A 15,739-nucleotide genomic window follows, 5' to 3' on the forward strand; every position below is an offset into this window, starting at 1 on the left:
GGCTAAAACTAGGCAAATTGCACAGGCAGGGAGAGAAATTGGGTCCTTATCTGTTTCTGAGCTTTTGCGTAGAGGTCAAGATCAGTGTTCTTGCCTTAGAGAAAATGCTGGCTCCTACTGGTGTGACCTTGAGGGAGTTACCCGTCCTCTCCAAGCAAGCTCTTTGCCCTTGTCAAATGGAGAAATTATAATTTACCAGGTGGGCTGGGGTGGGAGGAAGCAAGCCTGAGCAGAGACACATACTAGCCCCAGCTACCTACCACCTATTATTGCAAAGTGATTGATGACCCGCGATTGGTTCTGTTATTTTGCTCATGCTGCCAAAACATGAAACAGTAATGAAACAATAAGCCCTTTTCCTGCTGCCCTTTTCTGTAGCACACATTTTTGCATGCATTCCTCAGTAACACACCTTCTAGGTAGGCATCATTATTCCTGTTTGGTTACTTCTACTAACAACACCATTTTGAACAAGACGCAATCCTGTTTGCCAAGGGGAGAGAGACGCTCAACCATGATTGTGGCGCAGCGCGACAGTGGACGGGGAGAGACAGGTGGCTGGTGTGTTGTGGAGTCCCTGGAGAGTGGCGCCAAGGGGTGAAAGGTGCCGCATGCAGGGTCAGATGCCAAATGCGGGAAAGAATGTGGGCTGCGCAGCTGGGCAGCTGGGCGGGAGACCTGGGAGAAGCAGGAATGGGGAGGGAGGCTGGAGAGGCGGGCAGGTGGCAGGGATGGAAGCCTGGGTCTTCAGCAGCCCTTCCTCCTCCCCATCCTGGGGTGGGAAGTGCTCAGCCAGGTTTAAAACTTTGTTCTGCCACCCCTCAACCCCCCCCATCTGAACAGGAACATCAGGGAACCGCCCCCCTCCAGCCCCAGCCCCAGCCCCGCAACAAGGGGACTCAACAAACTGTCCAAAGCTTTTGGCCAGGCTGACTTCTCCCTGGCTGCATTGCCAATGCTGTGTTACCTCCTTGGGCAAACGTCTGTGCCTCCGAGCCTTGGTGTCCTGAGCTATAAAATGGGTCGGTGATGGGGTCGACTGTTAGTGGTGGTCCTTTGTGTTGTTGCTCAGTAATAATGAGAATTGCGATTGCTAGCTCTCCTGCTCGCCCACCATGGGCTTTCTTCCAGGAGCCCAGCACTGCTGTACTCCTTTCCGTGCTGGGGAGTGTTGCGAGAACATTTTTTTCCTTGCCCCTGCTTGGGATGTCCATGGACTGAGGGTTGGGCCAGAGACCGGGGAGAATTGTAGCCCTGAGGCCAGAGAGCAGGGAAGGCAGACAAATGGTGGAACTTAAATTTTATTTCCATAAAAATAATTTTGACCCAAATTAAAATATAAAAGTGCCTTGGGCGCCTGGGTGGCTCAGTGGGTTAAGCCTCTGCCTTCGGCTCAGGTCATGATCTCAGGGTCCTGGGATCAAGTCCTGCATGGGGCTCTCTCCTCAGCAGGGAGCCTGCTTCCTCCTCTCACTCTCTGACTGCCTCTCTGCCTACTTGTGATCTCTCTCTGTCAAATAAATAAATAAAATCTTTAAAAATATATATATATATAAAAGTGCCTCAAAACTCAGGAGCAGAAGTGCTGGCCTATTCAGGACAATGAAAGCCCTCTGGGTTGTGCTGAAGGACTGAACGGAGTCCCCTGGGTGAGGCCAAACTTGAGGAATCTCCCTGTTGTTAGATCTGGGCTGCCGCACCAGGAAACAGTGAGTTTCCCCATGGAACCCTCTGGCAGGAGAGGGGCTGGTGTGGGCTTGGGAAGCAGGTGGGGGAGGCTGTCCGTCTGTGGAACCACTGCCCCCTGGTGGCCAGTTAGCACTTTTTATTGCTACTTGGGGATGGACACTGCAGAGGGGTAGACCAGGGAAGAATCCAGAACTTTTAAAAAAAAATTTTTTTTTAGTAAAGAAAAACAATTGATTCTCCTAATCATTACCCAGCTCTCAAGAGTGTACCCACCAGAGGCCTCTGAAGTGGGCAGAGCCACTTTGATCGGCCTTGGGAACATATTCATCCAAATTTCTGCAAGTTTTAAACCTTAGTCTTGGTCTCTCATCTGGAGACGCAACCACTATTCCCTGCTCTCTGGGTCGTCCTGGCCTCTGTTTCTGGTGGAACTCTGGGAGGTGAGCTTGGAACACCAGGTGGGTGCTCGGGCCTGCTCTGACCACCTGGGTGGCCTCGGCCTTGACTGCTGAGAGCCCTATCCAGAGCCATAAATTGAGAACCAGGATGTCTGGCCACATGCATGAGCTCCCCCCACCCTCGCCCACACATGCACACCTATTATCTTTAAAACTGTCGAACTTTCGGGGTGCCTGGGTGGCTCAGTGGGTTAAAGCCTCTGCCTTCGGCTCAGGTCATGATCCGAGGGTCCTGGGATCGAGCTCCACATCGGGCTGCCTGCTCTGCAGGGAGCCTGCTTCCTCTTCTCTCTCTCTCTCTGCCTGCCTCTCTGCCTACTTGTGATCTCTGCCTGTCAAATAAATAAATAAAATCTTTAAAAATAAATAAATAAATAAAATGGTGAATGGCTGACAGCTTTAACTAGTGACTCTCCTAAAAAAAAAAAACAAAAAAAACTGTCGAACTTTCATGCCCACTGAAGGAACAGCACAGTGGGGGCACCTGGGTGGCCCAGTCAGGTAAGTGTCTTCCTCCAGCTCAGATCATGAACTCAGGGGTCCTGGAATCAAGCCTCATGGTCTTTCTCTTTCTCAAGTAAATGCATTTTTAAATTTTTTATAAGATTTTATTTATTTTTTAGGGGCGCCTGGGTGGCTCAGTGGGTTAAAGCCTCTGCCTTTGGCTCAGGTCATGATCCCAGGGTCCTGGGATTGAGCCCGGCTTCGGGCTCTCTGCTCAGCGGGGAGCCTGCTTCCCCCTCCCTCCCTCTCTGCCTGCCCCTCTGCCTACTTGTGATCTGTCTGTCAAATAAATAAATATTTTTTAAAAGATTTTATTTATTTTTAGAGTACACTAATTTTTTAAAAAAGGTTTTATTTATTCATTTGACAGACAGAGATCACGAGTAGGCAGAGAGGCAGGCAGGGGTGGGGAAGCAGTCTCCCCGCTGAGCAGAGACTCTGATGTGGAACTCGATCCCAGGACCCTGGGATCATGACCTGAGCTGAAGACAGGCTTAACCCACTGAGCCAGGCACCCCTAGAGTACACCATTATTGCCTGTATTCATTATATTGTGCATTAGATCTGTAACTTCCTAGTTACAAGCTTGTACTTTAAACACTATCACTCTTACCCACCACACCTCTAACCCTCATGTTCTCACTCCTTGCAGTGCAGAGCTGGGTAAAGTCGAGCTCATCCTGTAGCCGTGAAGCGTTTTTGACAAGGGCAGATCTTTGGTGGTGCTGCTCACTGCCTATAGCACAGCACTGAGAGGCAGGGAATGTTCTGTCTCAGGAATGCCAATTTGGATCTCTGGGGTGAAGCGATGTGAAGTTCTAAATGCTCCATCGGGGCAGGGCTGGGGTGGAAGGGGGACAGAGCTACTGGTTTTCTCTGCCTTGTACTGTTTTGGTCGGGCTGTCCTGCTCTTTGAGCCCTTACCCATGACCAACGAGAGAAGTGATTCCCCTGAAGGCCACATCTTTAGGCATTTCTCTTTTTTTCTTTCTTTCTTTTTTAAGAAAAAATTTTATTTATTTATTTAGTTGACAGAGAACACAAGCAGGGAAGGAGGGAGAGGGAGAAGCGGGGAGCCGATGCTGGACTCGATCCCAGAACCCAGGGATCGTGACCTGAGCCAAAGGCAGACGCTCAATGACTGAGGCCCCCAGGAACCCCTCTTTAGGCATTTCTCAACACCACAGGTGTGGGAGCAGAGAAGGAGAGACCCAAGTGGGAGCAGCTGCGGCGAGTCGCCCCCAAGCTGAAGGATGCTGGAAGAGCCCACGTCGGCTGCCCGAGAGCCAGAGCAGCTCGGAACAGTCAAGCTGGAGGAAGAGGAGACTGCCGGTCAGGAGGGCCCCCGGCATGCAGAGGCCAGGCCCCGGCCGGAGGTGGCTCACCAGCTCTTCAGATGCTTCCAGTATCAGGAGGACATGGGGCCGCGGGCGGCCCTGAGCCGGCTCCGGGAGCTCTGCTGCCGCTGGCTGCGGCCAGAGCTGCGTACCAAGGAGCAGATCCTGGAGCTGCTGGTGCTGGAGCAGTTCCTGAGCACGCTGCCCGCCCACCTCCTGGCTCGGCTGCAGGGCCAGCAGCTCAGAGACGGCGAGGAGGTGGTGCTGCTGCTGGAGGGTGTCCAGAGGGAGTCCAGCACCGTGGGGCCTCTGGTAAGAGGGTGGTGGCCAGCTGGGCGGGACAGCAGGTGCGGACTCAGTGCCCCATGAAGAGGTCCCTCCATTTCCCTTCCTGCGGTAATTCCTTTTTAACCTAACTCTCACCTTTCCTCGGTCACATTTCTGTTGGGAGTCAGGACAGGGACTATCCCCCTGTCCTGTCTGTCCCCTAACAGATGTGTTTTGAACAGGATTTTAGTTTTAATACTGGCAAGAATTGTCCCCGGGCAGACATCACTTTGGAGGAACAGGGGGGCTCTTCCCAGGTCTCTAGTCACAGCCCCAAAAAGGAAGTGTCCTCAGAAGGACCCCCAGCCCTGGAGGCAGCAAAGGAACCTCTGCCATCCCATTCCAAGCCCGCTGAGCTGGAGACCTGGAGACATCCCCCAAGTACAAAGCAGTCACTGAGCCCAGATCCCAAGAGGACATTCCAGGTCCTCCAAGAGACTGGTGAGGAGCTGGTACCCCCAGACGGTGGGTACTGGGAGGCACGGTATGTGAGGGCAGGGTGAGAAGGATGCAGGTCCCTCTTTGATGGGGATGGGCGGGAGCCAATGTCTCTCTTGGGGACCTGGCAACAGGTGTACTCCCTGTAGCCACATGAAGGGTAAATCTGGCTTCTAACAGCTCTTTCTCCCCCCACCCCCATGCTGTCAGTCCCCCAGGGCCCTGTGCTATGGCTGGAGGAAAACTCCCGGGATCAGGAGCTGGCAGCTGTGCTGGTGAGCTAGACCAGTACCCTCATTCCAGAATGTTCTGCCCTGGATGTTCTCCACCTCTGCAGCTGGCGCAGATCTATGCCTTCCTTCATTTAAACCTTAAAAGCTCATCGTCCCCCTCAGGTCATAGGGCCCCATTATCCTCTCTCACCAAGGGTCTCTGCCCACCCTTCTGTTACAGGAGTCCCTGACATTTGAAGATGTCCCAGCAAAGAAGATTTGGCCTGCACACCCACTGGGTAAGAGGTCCTTCCTGCTTGCAACCACTGAAGGCTCTTTCTTTGTGTTTCAGGAGTGGTCCCTGAAGCTCAGATCCTACCTCACTTTTGGCCTCTTGGGCTAAAAATGGGCTATGTGCGGGGGGCAGGGAAGGGCAGCTGGGTGGCTCACTTGCTTAAGCATCTGCCTTCCACTCAGGTCAGGATCTCAGGGTCCTGGGATCAAGTCTCGCCTGAGCAGGGAGCCTGCTTCTCCCTCTGCCCCTCCTTCCACTCATGACTGCACATGAAATTGTGCAATCTCTCTCTCTCAAGTACATAAATAAAATCTAAAAAATGTAAAAACCGGCCATCTTAATGAGGATTCATTCATCTTGTCCTTCATTCAGCTATTTATTCATTTATTTTAAAGGCTCATTGTGTTTGACCTAATCATCAACCCCTCAACGTTGAGCTTTCAAAATAGGTAGTCATTGGGGTGCCTGGCTGGCTCAGCGGGTTAAGGTTTCAACTCTTGATCTCAGCTCAGGTCTTGATCTCAAGCTCATGAGTTCAAGCCCCAGCTTGGGTTCCACACTAGGCATGGAGCTGACTTTATTTATTTATTTATTTTTAAGTAAAGCGGTTACTATGGTAAATTCTGTGTTGTCTGTTTTTTACCCTCATCTTCTGTCCACTCACCAGTTTTGCAGGAACCCTGGGTTTCTATCTGCTTTGAGGCACTGAGGTTCTAGGCCATTCCTGGGAGCCTCTAGGAATATGCCTGCTGTTTTCTGCTTCTTTCCCAGGACTTGAAAACAGAACCCCAGATGAGGAGTTCAAAGAGGAGCCCAGAGGGGTGGCCTGGCCTGCTGCCAACTCAGCAGAGTCTGGGGCAGAGGCTCCTGGGGTGGCAGAAGAGCCCGACCCTCCCCGGCTGGGGCCGGGCCCTGAAGCGAGTGGCTCCGGTGAAGGAGGGTCCCCTCCGGGCAGGAGTGACATTCTGGAGGTCAAAGTAGTCGGGGACGCGGCCAGGTCGGAGCCGGGGATGGAATTCATCTGCACAGACTGTGGTTTGAGCTTCCGAGAGCTCGCCCGCCTGGAGGCGCACCAGGGGCGCGCCCACCAGGGCACCCGGTGCTTCCCGTGCCAGTGCTGCGGGAAGAGCTTCGGCCGGAGTTCCATTCTCAAGCTGCACATGCGCACGCACACAGACGAGAGGCCCCATGCCTGCCACCTCTGCGGCCACCGCTTCCGCCAGAGCTCCCATCTGAACAAACACCTTCAGACTCACTCCTCCGAGCCCGCCTTTCTGTGTGCCGAGTGCGGTCAGGGCTTCCAGCGCCGCGCCAACCTCATGCAGCACCTGCTGGCGCACGCCCAGGACCAGAAGGCACCCTGCGTCCCTGAGACCAAGAGCGAAGCACGAGAGCTGGCCGTGGTCCTGTGCTCTCACTGTGGCCAAACCTTCCAGCGCCGCTCCAGTCTCAAGCGACACCTGCGGATCCACGCCAAGGACAAGGGCCACCAGTGCTCTGAGTGCTCGGGCAGCCTGCGCCCGGGCCCGGAGCGCAGGCCTTACGTGTGCAGCGAGTGCGGCAAGGCATTCCGGCGCAGCGAGCACCTGGGGGCCCACCGGCGCGTGCACACGGGGGAGAGGCCCTTCTCTTGCCAGGTGTGCGGCCGCAGCTTCAGCCAGAGCTCCCAGCTGGTCTGCCACCAGCGCGTGCACACGGGCGAGAAGCCCTACAGCTGCACGCACTGCGGCAAGCGCTTCGTGCGGCGGGCGGGTCTCGCCCGCCACCTCCTGACCCACGGCGGCCCGAGGCCCCACCACTGCACCCAGTGTGGCAAGACCTTCAGCCAGACCCAGGACCTCGCCCGCCACCGGCGCAGCCACACTGGCGAGAAGCCCTGCCGCTGCAGCGAGTGCGGCGAGGGCTTCAGCCAGAGCGCGCACCTGGCGCGCCACCAGCGCATCCACACCGGGGAGAAGCCCCACGCCTGCGACACCTGTGGCTACCGCTTCCGCAACAGCTCCAACCTGGCCCGCCACCGCCGCAGCCACACCGGCGAGCGACCCTATGGCTGCCCAACCTGCGGTCGCAGCTTCCGGCGGAACGCTCACCTGCAGCGGCACCTGGCCACCCACACGGGGGCCGGCAACGAGGCGGCGGCCCGGCAGGCCGAGACCCCCCAAGAGTGCCGGGAGTGCGGCAAGAGCTTCAGCCGCAGCTGTAACCTGCTACGCCACATGCTGGTGCACACGGGGGCCAGGCCCTACTCGTGCGCACAGTGTGGCCGCAGCTTCAGCCGCAACTCCCACCTGCTGCGCCACTTGAGAACCCACGCGCGCGAGACCCTGTACTAGCGGCTCCAGGTTCCGCCAGGCCAGCCCTGCGCGCCTCTCCCCGGGGTCCTGGGCAACCAAGGCTGGCAGAGGATGTCCGGATCCCCCACTCCACCGGCCTCCCTCTGGCTCCGCCAACCCTGTGTGTTAGTAACCCCCCGTCGCGCCCCCACCCCACCCCCACCGGCATCTCTCCGTGGCCTCAGGCGTGTATTTCAAAGTACCTAAAGGAAAACAGCCTTCTTGAAAATGACTTTTTTTTTTTTTTTGAGATCCATCAAAACACTGTCTGTCACCCTCACCGCTGTGATAGGGATGCCTTTTCCCCTTCCCTACCTCAGCTCCTTCCACAGTACCCTAGACAGGAGCAGGCCCAGAGAGAGCCCCGCCCAGACACACCGGAAAGGCCCAGAATTGGGCCAGGGTGGCAGAGGGGCGCCAGCTATCGGAGTCGGCTGTGAGTAAGGCCACGGAGTGCCACCCTGGAATTTTTCCTTCTCTGGTGTCTGCCCCTAATCCATGCTGTCCAATACAGTATCCTGTAGCCACACATGCTTGTTCAAATTAATTAAAATGGAATAAGCTTTAAAATCCCAGATTCTGTGTTATTTTTCCCCCAAAAGATTTTATTTATTTGAGAGACAGAGCACAAGCAGGGTGGTGAGGCAGAAAGAGAGGGAGAAGCAGACTCCAAGGAATGGGGAGCCTGGTGCAGTACTCGATCCCAGGACTCTAGGATCATGGCCGGAGCCGAAAGCGGACAATCAACTGAACCACCCAGGCATCCCTAAAATCCCAGATTCTGGATTCTTACGGGAAACCTTGTTTTGGGGATGTAGATAATGAGTTCTACTTGAAGATGCTAGCAGAGGAGAAGAAACCTGCCTGATGGCCAAGTGGGGCTGTGGCTGGAGACCACTAACAGGCCATAATTCTGTAAACTCAAAGCTGGTTTGGCTGGTTTCTCCACCTTTTCCCTACCAGGCAACCTTGGCTTTTTGGCTGTTTTTTCCCAAACCAATAGACAGACTTAAAATCATGTGACTTCTGTTAAGACCTCAGGAAAGAAAACCGCGCCCCTCCACTGCAGAAAACAGCACATCCTGCTTCTGTCTGTGGCTTTTTTTTTTTTTTAACCCACACTTTTCTAAGTTGTCTTTGTCCCTCCACCCTGCCATGAAATTGCTGTTTCACAGATGCCTGTGAATAGGAAGTGAACTCATCCACAAGGGCTCACGGGACTTGGGGAAAATCTGTTCACAAATCTACTTTCCCCAAAATGGGAAAGTAGAGATAGTCCTTGGGCGCAAGTGAGTGGGATGCCCCGAACCTGGGGAAGATCTATGCTTTCAGGGGTTAGGAGGGAGGTTAGGCAGGGTACAGAGAGTCACCAGATGTCACAGAACAAATTAGATTCATGGAAAGCTCCAGGGAAGAAAATTTCAAGAAGGAAATTTTCTTTTCTTTTTTTTTTTTTTTAAGATTTTATTTATTTATTTGACAGAGAGAAATTACAAGTACACTGAGAGGCAGGCAGAGAGAGAGAGAGAGAAGGAAGCAGGCTCCCTGCTGAGCAGAGAGCCCGATGCGGGACTCGATCCCAGGACCCTGAGATCATGACCTGAGCCGAAGGCAGCGGCTTAACCCACTGAGCCACCCAGGCGCCCTTCAAGAAGGAAATTTTCTTAGTCAACTGAGAGAGTAAGGAGTTGGGAGAACCCCCAGCATTTGGAGGCCTTATTACTTCTTGAGCACCTACTATGTACAAGGGAATGTGCTGAGCTATTGAGAACAAGGCCCGAAATAGAAGGGAGAGGCAACCACAGAAGAACTGGAAGAAGGACATCCCCCTCAGAGGGAACAGCATGTGCAAAGGCCCTGAGCTGCTGAGCAGGCAGCTGAAGAATACTGTCCCTGAGGGAACCCTGTAGGAACCTGATGACACAGACAGGGACTTAGAGGCCAAGGTCAGAGTCTATTTATGATGGGAAAAGGGGAGGATTTTAAGCAGGGAGTTACTTCATTTTGCAATGAAATTCTTTTGACCTTGGTGCTAGATAGATTTGGCTTGAAAGGGACAAGTCCAGGGAAACCAACTAGAAGAGCCTAGAAGTTGTCTAGGCTCTGGATGATGGTGACTTTAGTGGGGCCCTGGGGTCATAGAAGCCCCTGATGCCCTTAGCACAGTAGGAGGCTTTTTCTCAAGGGAAATCAGTGTGAAAGGCCTGAGAAGGAAAAGTTTGACACAAGGTCACTTGAAAATGCAGGGCAAGTATCTAAAACAACCTGAATGCTGATGGGAAGTGGGAAGAGAGGTCATGGCCTAGGGGAAGTAAATGCTGGCTCAGGCCCTGGACTGGGTGGCCCCTTGAAGCTGGGGACTCAGGCCTGAGATGGGCCTTCCAGTGTAAAAGGCTATCAGAGGGACCCCCACAAACGAAAGAAGATGCGGGCCGCCATGGGCCTCTGCAGAAAGGAACCCCCATACTGGATTGCCTTCTGCTCAGGAAGAAAAGGCCGGAGCCGAGTAGTTCCCCCAACTCCCTCCCCTGCTCAGTAAGCAGGGTCCCATGACCAGGCCACCAAGAAGCCACTAGTAGGGCATGCTTTGACCATTACGCCCTCCCACTGGATGCACAGGCGGCCCACAGAGAGCCGATTTTTCTAAGAATCAAGAGTTTATGCCTATGATCCAAAGGCTGTGAAGAAGGTGGCAGACAGGAAAGAAGGATGTTGACTCACAGAGTCCCTCCAGTCTGTGAGGCCTCCTGTCTCCCAAGCCTCTCCCACCTCGGGCATCCTTCTCAGACAGTGGGCCCTGCCCTGGTCTCCTGCCCCAGGTGCCCATTTCCCCCTTTCTTCCAGCTCTGCTCTCAGATGTGTGTGTGTGGGGGGTGTCGGAGGGTTGGGGGTGTGGAGTGTGGGGGGAGGTGCTGGAGTGTTTGCAGCCAGACACTCCCAGTGCAAAATCTGTGTGTCACTGCCACAAGCACGAAGTCCGTGGGGGTAGGGGGGAGCGGAAACATGGGGGAAAGGAAGAGGGGTGCCTGGGTGGCTTTGACAGTTGAGTTTCACTCTCAGATCAGCTCAGGGGCCCAGCATTGCCCTGGGTTCCAAGCTCAGCTCCGCCAGAGTCTGCGTGACAATCAACTTCCCTCTGTCCCTCCCCCATACCTTCTCGCTCTCAAATCAATAAATAAATCTTAAAAAAAAAAAAAAGAAAAGAAAAGAAAAGAAAAAGAAAGAAATGACAGCTGAGCTGAGCCCTTCCAGCCCGGGTCTTCTCCTCCCCCCAGGCCTTCTCTCCCCCCAGTTCAGCCGCAGGCCTGAGATTGGACTCCTGCCCCACCCTAAGCCACTTCTCAGCCTGGCCCAGGCAGGGGTACACCCTCCCTCCCCTTCCCTCCCACCCTGTGCCCCAACCCCAAGGCCTCTGATCTTGGAAGGAAGACAGAGGAGCTTCTGTGGCCCAGCGCAAGGATGAAGACCAGGGCCAGGAGAAACTCAAGGGCTGCAAGCTTGATTTCCTCAGTCCCCACCATGCATCAGGCAAGACATCCACTTTCCAGTTCTCACAGCAAGTCCGTGACCAGTTGTGACCCCCGTGTCCCATGTCCCATGTTATGACCCCCGTGTGCTGTGTGCAGATTAGAGAGTGGTCAGGTGGACCTCAGCCCAGGTCCATGTGACGTGTGCCCTGCCCCCACCCCTGGGGCCCCCTGCTCCCAACGCCACAGGCACTCAGTTGGATTCCACGAACTTTTTTTTTTTTTTTTAAAGATTTTATTTATTTATCAGAGAGAGAGGGGGAGAGAGCAAGCACAGGCAGACAGAATGGCAGGCAGAGGCAGAGGGAGAAGCAGGCTCCCTGCTGAGCAAGGAGCCCGATGTGGGACTCAATCCCAGGACACCGGGATCATGACCTGAGCCGAAGGCAGCTGCTTAACCAACTGAGCCACCCAGGCGTCCCGGATTCCACGAACTTTTATTAAAACATGGGAGCCAGAGCAAGGTCAGACCTGGAGACCAAAACTGGTCAGGGGGTTCTGGCTAGGCCTGGATGGTAAATCCCAGGGCCTGCGCCGTGAAGGAACAGAAATCCTGGAACACGCTCCAGACGGTCTCCACCGCGCAGCAGAGGGCCCGCATGCCGGCAGCCACGGCGCGCCGTAACCACGCCAGCAGGGCCCGCCACTTCTGCAGCAGGTAGCCCAGCAGCCTCTGAAAAAACCTCAGGACCCTGTCAGAGAAGGACTCCCTGGGATCCCAGCTCTCGAAGTCCTGGTCTTCAAGGGAAATGTCAGGCGACCTCCTGAGCCTGGACCGCAATTCCTGCCGCACCTCGGGAAGTAACGGAGAGGAGTCCTGCCGGGATGAGGTTGGGGGGCCCGTCAGGTCCTGGCCGGCGCTGAGGCCTCCCCAACTTTACGAAGCCTGTGGACGGAAGCTGCCCACTTCCTGCCAACAGCCCCCCGCATCCGCTCAGCGGGGCTGGGTCCTTACCTGGCAGCACCAAGATTCAGACAGACAGAACCGGCGGGGAAGGGAAGCAAGGAGGCCGCGATGGGCGCCTCACGCACCTGACTGTCGTTCTGGTAGTTCAGGTCCACGGTGTTGAGCAAGACCTCGTTGAAGCCGTCCTGGGGAGACCGGGGTGCGGAGGCTACGGACCTACTCCTGCTGGTTGCTCTCTGCAGCCGGGAGCCCAGACCCGGGGCCCAGACTCCCTAACGCGGCCATGCATGGCCCCACCCTGGGGAACCAGCTTCGGGGAGGGGCGGTGCCCAGACTCACCTCCAGCTCCTGTAGCACTATCCACTCCTGGTGGGGAAAAATCACGTGTTCAAAATCCTCCCCGCCCCTCCCTCGCTCAGTCTTATCCCCAAGCCCCCGGCTGTTACTTGCCAGGCTCGCCAAGGCTCCCATAGCTGGGTCCTGCCCAGGGGCTTGGGGACCAGCTGTCTGGTCTCCCAGCGCGGTCATCTGTATGCCCAATGACTCGGACGCCTTCCTAAGCCTCCGGGGGGGCCTCCGCATTCCTCACCTGTGTACACACCGGCCACACAGGTGTGAACCGAGAGATGAGCGTATTGCAGGGGTCTGTCCAGTGGAGGGTATGAGCACCTTACCTCTTCCTCCTCGCCACTATCATCGTGAAATCAACCACCCAAGCCAGAGTGCAGAGAGCAGGGGAGTGGGGGACACAGTGACCCACCTGGTCCTCTCCTTCTGGTTCATTCTGATGATGATCACAGTAATTGTCCACCAACCGGTGCTGCGAGCAGAGGAGAGGCAGAGGTGGAAAAGACATGCCTGATCCTCCCCCTCACCGCCCCCGGGGTCGGGACATTCCTAGTTCCTTGCAGCAGAACCCAGATACCCCCCACACCCCACTCTCCCAACCATGCATGGAGAAGCGGTTCTTACCAGCTCAAGTCGTAATCCCTCATTCAGGTCTTTGTCTGACTGTGGAGGTAACAGTGATATTCAGGCTCATATGACCTTGCCACCCCCCCCCCACATGCACACATTTGCACACCCGCACACGTGTGCACACGTAGAAACATTGCTCCACAGGGTGCGGGGTCCACTGTGTTTCCAAAGCCCTGAGCTCTCCATCCCGGCTGACAGTTGGCCAAGGGAAGGACTGGCAGCAGCCGGTCCTCTCTGAGGTGGTGACAGAAAGGCAGGGGCACCTGCAGACCCATCTCCCCTACCCAGATCTGGTTTCCAGGGCATACAGGTCTACTGGGATTGGTGCTCCCTCTGGCCCTCTCCAGCTGCCACACACACATGTGGCGTCTACCTCCTAGAATAACCCCTTTGTCCCACAACACACACTGTTCCCCAGGACCCCTGACACACACAAAGACACAGACACAGAACTGCCCCCCGTAATCTACCCCCAGACAGGAAATCTGGCCACACAACCAGGACCTGCTCTGTAAAGTGAGTAACTCAGGGATGGCTCAGTGGGTTAAGCATCTGCCTTCAGCCCAGGTCCTAACCCGGAAATCCTGGGGTCAGCAGGGAGCCTGCTTCTCTCTCTGCCTCTGCCTGCCACTTCCCCTGCTTGTATGCTCTTTCTCTCTCTCTCTGACAAATAAATAAAATCTTTTTAAAAAATTAATACAGTGAATGACTTAGAGCAAAAGGAGACTGTGAAGCCATTTGTCAACAAATTATTCAGAATTTCAGGAAAGTGATGGCAGAGCACTTGACCCAGCAAGCTAAGGGTCATTATGAGACTGGGGCCCTGTTGAGTGGCTCAGACCCCCTGCTTCGCCAGGGGACTCCCCCACTGGCCCAGGAGAACGGGACAGAGCCAGGTGCATGTGGAGGGATCCGGAGGTCCGGGGCCAGTGCAGGTGGGAGAAGAGGGACCTACAGCGTGGATATAGTATCCAGGCCACCCCCCCACCCCCCCACTCATTCTCACTCACCTTGGAGAAGCCCATGGCTATTCAGATCTCCAGGGGCTGTGACCTGGTGAGAGAGGAACAAGTGTGTGCAAGTCTTCAGAGAAGCAGCCTCCCCACCACCCCCATGGAAAGTCCCTTTGGCTGCAGCTCCCTCCCCAGGCCTTCACGGAGACATCGGAGACATCACCTTCTCACAGATTCTCCCAGCTGAGGTTTCCACTTCTGAGAAAGAGCTGCTCTTTTAAGAGGGAGGAGGGGGGAGGGAGGAGGGTGGAGGGAGGAGGAAGGAAATTGGAGCCTGTCCTAAAGGCAGGATGTGAGGCTCTGTGTGTGTGTGTGTGTGTTTGACACAGAGACAGAAGCAAATGACGGGCAGGGAGACCCAAGGGCCTGAGAGGGGGTGGGTGGGCACAGCTCTAGCCTAGACCCCTCCACACCCTGAGCTAGGGCAGGAATCTCAGAGCCTGGAAACAGGCCCCTTCCTCAACCTCATCAGTCTGGGATGAGGGAGGGGCAGTGGGAAAGTCCAGACTTGGGAAAGCACAGGGAGATGTTCTCTGAGCTCTGGAAAATGAAGTCATCCAGTTGGGGGGGGTCAAGGTCCTGAGGAATGCTGGCCAGGTCACATGGAGTGGAGTGGATCCCAGCACCAAAGTCCAGAGAAGGTTCCAAGAACCTCCCGGCCCAGGTGTAGCAGGACCTGCCGGACCCCTGGGGTGGGCCCACCAGGCAGGGCACCCGAACAGACTGGCCCATGGGCCCCTGCAGGGATGGCTGGAGCTGATGCCCAGCTGCCAGGGGGCAGGGTGATGCCTTCAGGGGAGGCTGAGCGTGGCTTGCTGTCGGCCTAGGCCCGGATGACCAGGTGATCCTGAGCTTTCCTGGGGCCAAGGGATGTCAGGGTCCTGCTGCCCTCAGGCACCTGAGTGTGGCAGGGCAGAGGGGGGACATCCCAGGCGCCAGGCAGTCCTCACGCGACTCCCTCCCAGCTCCCCAGCAACCCTGCTCTGGGGCCAAAGCCCCTCCCAGTTCAGCACAACCTCTGTCCTTCCCCTGTATGGGCGGCCAGAGCTCACACAAAAAAGTACTTGAGGGGCGCCTGGGTGGCTCAGTGGGTTAAGCCGCTGCCTTCAGCTCAGGTCATGATCTCAGGGTCCTGGGATCGAGTCCCGCATCGGGCTCTCTGCTCGGCGGGGAGCCTGCTTCCTCCTCTCTCTCTCTGCCTGCCTCTCTGCCTACTTGTGATCTCTCTCTGTCAAATAGATAAATAAAATCTTTAAAAAAAAAAAAAAGTACTTGAGCCAGGGGTGCTTAAACTGCAGAAACGTATCATCTCCCACTTCTGCCGGCCCTGCCAGGACTGGCTCAAAAACCACCATCTGCAGTCATTTTGTGTTTCATTGCGGTCTGTGCCATTTTCTTTATGGTTTCAGTGAGAAAGAATTCACATACAATTCACCCATCCAAATGTAGGATTTTCATCACCTCAAGGAGAAATCCCATACCCCTTTAGCCAGAACCCCCAGATCCCAAAACCCCACCCCCACCAGTCCCAGGCAACCCCTCATCTACTATCTGTCTCCAGATTGCCCCCGTTCTGGACATTTCATATAAATGGAGTCACATGGAAATGGTCACGTTATGTGACCTTTGTGTCCAGCTCCCTGCACGTAGCACAGGGTTTTCAATCCATGTTGGCGGCGACATGTATGAGAACTTCATTCCTGGGATGCTTGGGGGGCTCA

At 55.4% G+C, this 15,739-nt stretch overlaps 2 protein-coding genes across 4 annotated transcripts; one reads left to right on the forward strand and one right to left on the reverse strand.

Moving 5' to 3' along the window:
- The first annotated feature begins 508 nt into the window (after positions 1–508).
- On the forward strand, positions 509–8,163 carry ZSCAN10 (zinc finger and SCAN domain containing 10). 2 transcript variants are annotated; one of them, XM_032327921.1, is made up of 6 exons: positions 509–554; positions 3,839–4,300; positions 4,498–4,756; positions 4,964–5,028; positions 5,207–5,264; positions 6,032–8,163. In XM_032327921.1, exons 2-6 carry the CDS (start codon positions 3,905–3,907, stop codon positions 7,591–7,593), a joined length of 2,340 nt encoding a protein of 779 aa, XP_032183812.1. In that variant the 5' UTR covers positions 509–554; positions 3,839–3,904; the 3' UTR covers positions 7,594–8,163. The 2 variants fall into 2 exon arrangements, with proteins under 2 accessions (XP_032183812.1, XP_032183811.1); XM_032327920.1 differs by lacking the exon at positions 509–554 and having other exon boundaries at positions 3,725–4,300.
- A 3,379-nt stretch (positions 8,164–11,542) lies between these two features.
- IL32 (interleukin 32) lies at positions 11,543–15,072 on the reverse strand. 2 transcript variants are annotated; one of them, XM_032327984.1, is made up of 7 exons: positions 14,182–15,065; positions 14,016–14,058; positions 13,000–13,038; positions 12,788–12,847; positions 12,367–12,393; positions 12,153–12,212; positions 11,543–11,937 (listed from the first exon to the last, which is right to left on the reverse strand). In XM_032327984.1, the coding sequence occupies exons 2-7, from the start codon at positions 14,028–14,030 to the stop codon at positions 11,623–11,625; spliced, it is 516 nt and encodes a 171-aa protein (XP_032183875.1). In that variant the 5' UTR covers positions 14,031–14,058; positions 14,182–15,065; the 3' UTR covers positions 11,543–11,622. The 2 variants fall into 2 exon arrangements, with proteins under 2 accessions (XP_032183875.1, XP_032183876.1); XM_032327985.1 differs by lacking the exon at positions 12,367–12,393 and having other exon boundaries at positions 14,182–15,072.
- Positions 15,073–15,739: the final 667 nt, after the last annotated feature.

This window comes from Mustela erminea, chromosome 20 (assembly GCF_009829155.1).
Source record: "Mustela erminea isolate mMusErm1 chromosome 20, mMusErm1.Pri, whole genome shotgun sequence".
NCBI lineage: Eukaryota > Metazoa > Chordata > Mammalia > Carnivora > Mustelidae > Mustela > Mustela erminea.

Bases quoted from the DNA above. Each gene is read 5' to 3' on its own strand.
- ZSCAN10 (XM_032327921.1), top strand. From the start codon at position 3,905: ATGCTGGAAGAGCCCACGTCGGCTGCCCGAGAGCCAGAGCAGCTCGGA. The intron at 4,757-4,963 runs GTGAGGAGCTGG...CCATGCTGTCAG, and splicing joins CCAGGTCCTCCAAGAGACTG to TCCCCCAGGGCCCTGTGCTA. The intron at 5,265-6,031 runs GTAAGAGGTCCT...CTTCTTTCCCAG, and splicing joins TTGGCCTGCACACCCACTGG to GACTTGAAAACAGAACCCCA.
- IL32 (XM_032327984.1), bottom strand. The intron at 12,213-12,366 runs GTGAGTCTGGGC...CGGTCTCCCCAG, and splicing joins TAGTGCTACAGGAGCTGGAG to GACGGCTTCAACGAGGTCTT. The intron at 11,938-12,152 runs GTGCGTGAGGCG...TCATCCCGGCAG, and splicing joins ACTACCAGAACGACAGTCAG to GACTCCTCTCCGTTACTTCC.